General features: G+C 32.7%; 1 protein-coding gene across 1 annotated transcript; it reads right to left on the bottom strand.

Annotated features, from left to right (window-relative positions):
* Window positions 1–669: 669 nt before the first annotated feature.
* On the bottom strand, window positions 670–5,721 carry C922_04165 (hypothetical protein; the record flags this gene model as incomplete). Its single annotated transcript, XM_008819750.1, has 1 exon — window positions 670–5,721. One exon carries the CDS (start codon window positions 5,719–5,721, stop codon window positions 670–672), a length of 5,052 nt encoding a protein of 1,683 aa, XP_008817972.1.
* Between the last annotated feature and the right edge of the window lie 2,174 nt (window positions 5,722–7,895).

Here is a 7,895-nt window from a genome sequence, read left to right as displayed (position 1 = left end):
TTTTTTATCAAAGTAAACACTATAATTAACAATTTAAACGAAATGATCAAATCAGTCTCAGGGTGAGGCAAAAGTCATACGGAAAAAAAATAAAACACGCGGAAATTTTTATGCAGATTCAAAATATGACACAAGGCAAACAAGTCCACATTTAAATGCGCCCATCGGTGGTAAAGTATTCATACGTAAATGTGTCACTACGGTGAAGAAGAAGCTGATACAACTTTAGAATTTTACACGAATTAGGGCCAAGTGGATCAAAGGAGCAAAATTGGTAAACCATCGGAGGCTCACCAATTTGGCGCTTAATAAAAACATGAAAAAGTAAAAATAAATTGCAGTCACGAAAAAAAAAAGGATTGCTTAACTTATCACGATGCATGTTCAACGAGTTAACAAAAATAGGTTGCGTATCTGTGCATTTACGCATCGTGTGAAGACAAAAAAAACGGTACACAATCGAATGTTAAAAAAGCAACAAGATTCGAATGAGTGCCCTGCGAAAAGTTATCTAAAGTGTAGTAGGCCCCCCCCTATGCGATACGGAAAAACATAAAATAGGGAAGCTCCCAAAAGCATGACCTTTAATCACGTCATGGCCTAGGTCTGAGCTTTACGGTGCTATATTTTCACATCATTTCTGATGTTCCCCCGTTTGGTGACCATTAATTAGTGTTCACTGCAATACTGTCTAATTTCTTCATAATCTACGGAGCACTTCTCCCTAATTTCTTTATCGCTGGAAAACTTAAGGAGAAAGTACTCCCTTATTTTATTTACGTCATTGGCAAAATTGTCAAATACGCGGAAGTTCCTTTTGGACATTTCTTCGTCGCAGCTTTTAAAGTCGAGATAATTGTTGTCATTCAAGGGCGAGTTCACGTTACTCCTAAAATAATCGATAACGTACTGAAAGAACCCTTTCCTTTTTATCTCAACGAAATCGGACACATTAATGAAATTCTTCATTTTGTGTAATTTGCTCATCCTATATGTGTCATTGCGCAAAGTTCTCTCTTTTGGTTGCTTTTTCTTAGCCCACTGAGAATTCGCTGTCAGTTGCACACTTGACAATTTCGCGCCCGCCTTGCGGGAATAATTGCACATATATGAGTTCGCATTGTCAACTTTGTCACTTTTGCTAGAAGACGCGTGGGACGCGTGAACTGTTTTATATTCCTTAAAAATTGCCTTCTTGGAGTTTTTTAAAATATCGTTCATTTTATTGAGAAGTATTTTGGGGCAATTAATTAATTCATCGAATATTTTTATAATTTTGTATTTTTTGTCAAAGCACTCCATTCCAGAGGTTAGCTGATCCGTTATGGATTCATACTCTTGGTCGAACGTAAATATGTTGTTATTTATGATATAATACTCCTTCATGGATTCTATCTTTCTCACCATATCAGACATTCCAATGTTCATCAATTGAAATATCACATATTTTACAAAGGTGCATATATGTGCCTCCAGTTTTTCAACATCCTTGTCAAAACTCTGAATAACAAAAAGCAATCCACTTAATCCATAGCGTGTGAAAAATGGTTTCACTTCAACCATGTAACCATCATTATATCTTAGTTTAGAAACTTTAACAAAATCTGATGATATTAAATCAACGATAATGTTAATTAAAACATCGCTTAACATACTTTCTGATTCGATTGTGTAGGACACTATTATTGAGCTGCTCCCATTTTCAGACATATTCGGGATATTTATTTCGACATCTTCATTTTGAACTAACTTGCTCGTGTAGTACGTGGACTCGCTTCTTCTTATAACTCCATTTGTCACTTTCTTTATGAATGACTCCGACAGGTTAACTAGGTATTCTATCCCTACCCCGTTGTGAGATATTTTAAAGGCATCTTCTGCAGACGCGTGCTCTCTGAGCTTCTCTTGCGCGTCCAGCCTCTTATCTCGCTTCTCCCACTGCGAAGCAGTGCCTTTATTATTCGCCTCGGCGTAAGGAATCAGACTCGATCTGTGCCCATCTCCATTAACACTAACGTTAGCATTAGTATTAGCATTAACATTAAGATGATCACTGCTGCTATTCGGAACGCCGCTGCCCCCATTGTCAGCATTCTGGTCCATGTAGCCACTTGCATTTCCGTTCTCCTTTCCCGTCGTCATTGCAATATTTCCATATATAAATACGATAACATAATTTCTATGAAAAAACTCAGCTACATATTTGGTGTAATCCTTATATGAGGGATAAAAGAAGTATGCGCTTAAAAGGTCATCCATTTCCTTGTCCGTTGGCTCATATTGGTCAAATAAGGAATGCATAATTTTTAACGTATTTGCTGCTCCCAATTCTCTGCTACTCCTCACGTACATATTTAACTCATCATAAGCATCGGCAAATTCCTCTTTGGAGGGGGTTTCTTTCACTGATAAGAGGTTCCCTAGTTTGCTAAACAATTCTGCGAAATGATAGCTGTTGGTGTCCACGTGTAGAGTGTACGATTCTGCGTTCCGCTTGATATGCACATTTACCGAACAGCTAGCATAATCAGTGAGGAAGAGTTTTATTTTTTGTCTCAAAATTATAATGTGTATACGGGAAAAAATAGCCTCATAAAAAGTAAACTTTTCAGAAGGGAAATAAAAAATGAAATCCGCTTTCACTTTTGAAGCATCTGTTAGACCTCTTTTAAAATAAACATTGTACCCGTACGATGATTTAATCAAACAAGGCATGCTATACAAGACGCTAGCTCTGAATTCATTCTTGTTTTCCTCAGACACAAACATTGGTTTAGTGTCCGAAAATTCAAAGTTTTCTCTATTGCTGTATGGGACACAGAAAAATGATTCTTCATGCAAAACGTTGTCATGGTCAAAGCTGTTGAAAGGGCAAACTCTTATTTCTGGAAGTGCAATATTTACATCGTTTGTAACTCCCCCTTGGCCAACCAAATATGGATTTTCCCCTAAAGCATACGTTATGGTAGTGTTCGGAATTTGACTCTGGTTTGTTAAGCTGAATGCATCTACAACGTTTATAATATTTAAATTATCATTTCTAATTAGAGATCCCACCAAACTTGTTATTTTAATGTGATTGCGAAAGTCATTTTTATGCTTGTCTTCAATTAAACTATCAATGGTTAAAAGGGAAGATGGGTCATCAGCATGAACCAGCAGTCTGTTCGAATAAATTACTAAATCATTAAGGCTTACATTAACATTGTCAGTGTTAAAATTCAAATCGGTGACCAATGCCTTCTCCCTGTAATAGTCAAGGATGTATTTACTTATACCTTTATCTAAACTATCACGATCAAATAATTTGCTTATTTCGTTAACGAACACATTGCATATGTGTATCAAATGAGCGAGGTTGGTTTTCCCCCTTTGCGTCATTTTTACCAATATTCCGAAATTCAAGTAGTATTTATTACATATGCTGGTAACCTTCAAATCATAGACATATTTATTTTCCACAGATATTTTATAATAAAATCCGTTCCTTCTGAAGTCAGAAAATATTTCACGTAAAAATGTCATTGATCCGAATTCTTCAATTTTTTTACACAACTCAGCATTAGTTTTGGAGCTCCAGTATAGGTAAAGTTGATCCCCCCATTCTTTTTTTTTTATGATTTCAACATACCTGCTCTTCTGGTTTAAATCAAGCGAGTAATGAAGCTCATTCATAGATTGGAGGAACGCAGCTTCTTCCTTTTGATTTCGCCTCTCCATGTAGATGAAATTTGCATCATTATAACTGTCTTTTTTCCCATTAAAATTTACCCTTTCTGATTCCATACGATTAATTTGTTTCTCTATACCATCCCCATCGATGGGGTAGCTCTCATTTTTTATCTTTCCGAATATTTGGACAACCATATTTTCAACATCTTTCATGTTGTAGTGATCGGAAGTATTTACCTTGTTTCCTAGCAGTATTGTCAGTGACATATTTCTTGGCTGATAACATTTTTTATGAAATGCAGTCAAAATGTTTTTTATGCTTAGCCTATTCTTTAAAACGTTTTCACACAAGGTGGTGTAGTTTCCATTGACGAAAAATTTCGAATACTTAAAATCTGTGATGTACTGACTAGCAATTTTCAGGCAAGATTCAAGATTATTTTCCATAGAAATGTATTTATAATTAATTTCTTTAACTTCATTTTGTATATGTTCTTCACTAAATACAGGGTAAAACAAATTTTCTGCAAATAAATTAAGCAAATGGTAAATGTCTTCAGAATGTGCAGTTGCATAGTAACTAGTAAAGGATTCACTAGTATAGCTGTTACATTTTGATGAATACTTTCCCAATTCGCTTAATAGTGTTGTGTTTCTTTTTTCAGATTTGTAAAAAATAGCATGATGCAATAAGTTAGAAATTCCTGGAACTTCATCGAAATCGTCATACCCTCCGCAGTCAACCGATATGGAGAATCCTCCCCTTGAGGAATATTTATTTATTATTCCTAATACTTTAAAGTCATTACTTTTGAGCTTGAAGTATTCATATTCGTTTCTGTCTTTAGCACCTTTTCTTAAAGTTATCTTTTCGGAAAAGATATTTTCATTATTCTTGTCCATTTTGTTTAAAATTTCATTTTCGTCATCTTCAGGAGAGCCATCATTTAATTTACCGTATGCTCTTTCATCGAATTGCACTGGTTTTATAATTTTCAGCCTGTCTTTTTGGGAATTCGCAACGTGCGTACCGAAATTTTCTCCTGAATAACTCACATTATGATCTTCAGAATGGGCTACACTGTTAGTGTTTGTATTTTTTACCTCTTCATTATTTAGTGAAACTTGCACACCATACTGATCACTATTGGAATTTTCAGGATGAGTTGTTTTTTTGCCATCTTCTCTTTTGGGGGCCTTTTTTAATAAGTCTTTTTTTGCATTCTGATTCTCTTCAAAATTGGCACTTTTGAGTTCATTTTCTTTTTTAGCTAATCCTTCAGATTTTTTATCTAACCTGTTACTGGCCAAATTTGTGAGCTCATTCGATTGAACACCTTTATCGATGGTGTCTTTCGATATTTTATTCTTTTCATTGTTTTCTTGTCCCCTATCTAACCTTTTCGCGTCATTAGCTTCTTCATTATGATTTTTAATGTTTACATCTTTTTGCAGAGATTCCGATTTTTCTATATTCGTGTCACCTGTTTTTTGTAGGTAGTTATTTATATTTTGGGATCCCCTAATATCTACACTTTCTTTTCCACTGCTATTTGTTAAATCATGATTATTATCAGTGCTTGTGTTATCTCCCTTTTTGTTTACCTCATCCTTTTCAAAATTTTTCCGTAAGAGTTCATCATTCTTTAGTTCAACCTCTCCATTTTTAACGGGCGAGTTATCATTGCTTGTGTCATTCTTCTGCGACGTAGCAACCTCTTTTTTGTTGCTATTCACACTTTTAGTTTCAATTTCTTTTTGTGCTTTTTCACTCTGCTTGTTTTTCGATGTGTCTTCATTGGCAAAATTACGAAGGAATATAGATTCATTTTCTACATTTTTCCTTTTTTCCAAATTGTCTTTATTTTTGGCTATTGAGTCATAATTAAGCCCGAATAGTATTGCCCCTAATTCCTCATCTTTTAATCCATAGTTGTTCTTGCCATTATTTAGTGCTTTTTGACAGCTTGAACATTCTTGATAAAACAGAAGTAACAAGAACAAAATGTTAATAACTGAACATTTTGTAATTGCCATTATATGTCTCATTGTATCTACACAAATTATTTGCAATTTTTTCTATGAAAAAAAAAATTGCACACAAGGTTATATTTGCTCATTTAAGCACTACAAGGAAACATCATGCGTGTATTTTTCAGAAAATAATATCAACAGTGCAATAATTGAAAATCTGTCTACGCATAAATAATCCGGAATGTATATATTTCGCCCTTTATTGAAACTGCTTCAAGAAGGTTATATATACACATATAAACAGAAAAATACAATAAAAAAAAATGAATAAAAGTGAAAATAAAATGAAAATAAAGGTGTCTACACTTTATTTATATTTTTCTTTTTTTCGTCTTAATTATTGAAAATAAAATTATGAATGATCATACATTTTTTAAAAGACGTAGACATTTTATACCTTTAAAAAATAAATAGCAGTTTGCGCATTTTGGAAGCTAAATTAACATGTGATATAGAATAGAGTTATATCGTATATAGCGTATAAAGAAGCCATTATATGGGAATATGTATTTTACGAAATGAGAAAAAAAAAAAAAAAATATCATATGAATATTTCACTTTTCCCTACCCAAATGCACACACAAAAAATGGCTAGCTAGCTGTAATACTATGATACCTTTTTCAATAAATAATTTTTTTTTATGAACCGTTCATGTATATTTTAGAAAGTGCACAGAACAGTTTAAAGCTAGTTAACGTTTTTGCAATGTCACACATCCTTTTTATTTATGTAATAATAATGTCTATAGCTATACAGCTATAATGTATGTAAAAAAAAAAAAAAATGACGTTTAAGTTTAGCGTATTAGCTGAAGGAAGGATGCGTTAAACAATAACCTTCACAAATGTGAGAATGTCAGAAGCGAAAATATTGATTATCATCTCATTGTTCTCACAAGCGTTCATATTTTTCGATGTCGGTTCTGTTTCTTTTTTGCAATTAACTGATACATGTGAATGTCGTTCTTCTTAGACTGCATATTTTTTATGACGTTATTTTAAAGATGAAAGCACTTCATGCTTATTTATAAGTTGTCCTAGTGTAGTGGGACACATGGTTTCTTATGAACAAAAATATACGGTTGGAATTTTGATGAAGAAAATTAGTGAAACTTTATATGCTACCTTAAAATTGCAAATTCCGAAATGGTACCGTGTTCATATGGAGCATTTTGGGGGATAATTAAGAAAATTAAAAGTAGAACAGCAGATGCCATAACTTTATTCATTTTATAAAACCATATTTTTCCTATACAAATTAACAACTTTTAGTGTTTAACAGAGAAGTGTGTTTTTTCATTTTATGAAACTAAATGGAGGTTTTTCTACGCTTCTTTGTATAAAGCTCCCTCATTTCAGTGTTCTATTCCATTAAGCAGACACATCAAAAAATACTTTGTTCCTTTCATAACCTTTGTTTTAAAAAAAAAATCTACGTATATATTTAAAACAAAAGAATTTAACAGGTAACGTCTTCCGACATATTCTATTTCTTTATTATTTGTTGAATCCATGGGTTCATCATCTTATGTTATATGGCTAATGTTTATTTTTTCTCAGCTGCTTTTCATTTTTTTTCAGTCAATTCATGAGATAAAAAAAAACATACGTTTCATCATTTAAGAAGAAACTCCTAAGTTCTCTTGTCAGATTTCATTGAGGTATCCCTGTCGCTGATTATTGCACATCTATGGGTAAAAAATATTTATTCAAAAATTTAGAATAGTGAAATTAATAAAAGTGTGAATCCGTTTGGTTATTATTTTGCATTACATTTTTTTGTCTAATACGTAATTTATTGATATGCAAAGGTACACTTATTTTCTGTGAAAATGGTTCTAAGATTGATAAGACATGTGTTTTTCACACCAAACAGAATAAAAAGAAAAGATTGTAATTACGTTTTTCATGATGTAAAAAAGAGAAATACGTTCAAGGCCCTGGTTCAAAAAAATGGGGTTATACGGTTATACTATGTATTTATAAAATCTTAAAGTGTGACGTCTGGGATATGCCGAATGCGTAAATGTTTATATATACTAAGAAAAAACTTTTTCTTGTGTATCTTCTAACAATTTATGTATCTTTCACATAAAGGATTTTTTTTTATTGATGTTATAAGGAAACACAAAAAGACCATGAACTAGAAAATATATAAACTAAATTTTATTCTATTAAAGCATCTTTTA

The sequence above is a fragment of the Plasmodium inui genome, assembly GCF_000524495.1.
Source record: "Plasmodium inui San Antonio 1 unplaced genomic scaffold supercont1.20, whole genome shotgun sequence".
NCBI lineage: Eukaryota > Apicomplexa > Aconoidasida > Haemosporida > Plasmodiidae > Plasmodium > Plasmodium inui.
The sequence above is the reverse complement of the archived record's forward strand: the minus strand, read 5'-3'. Positions and strand labels throughout refer to the sequence as shown.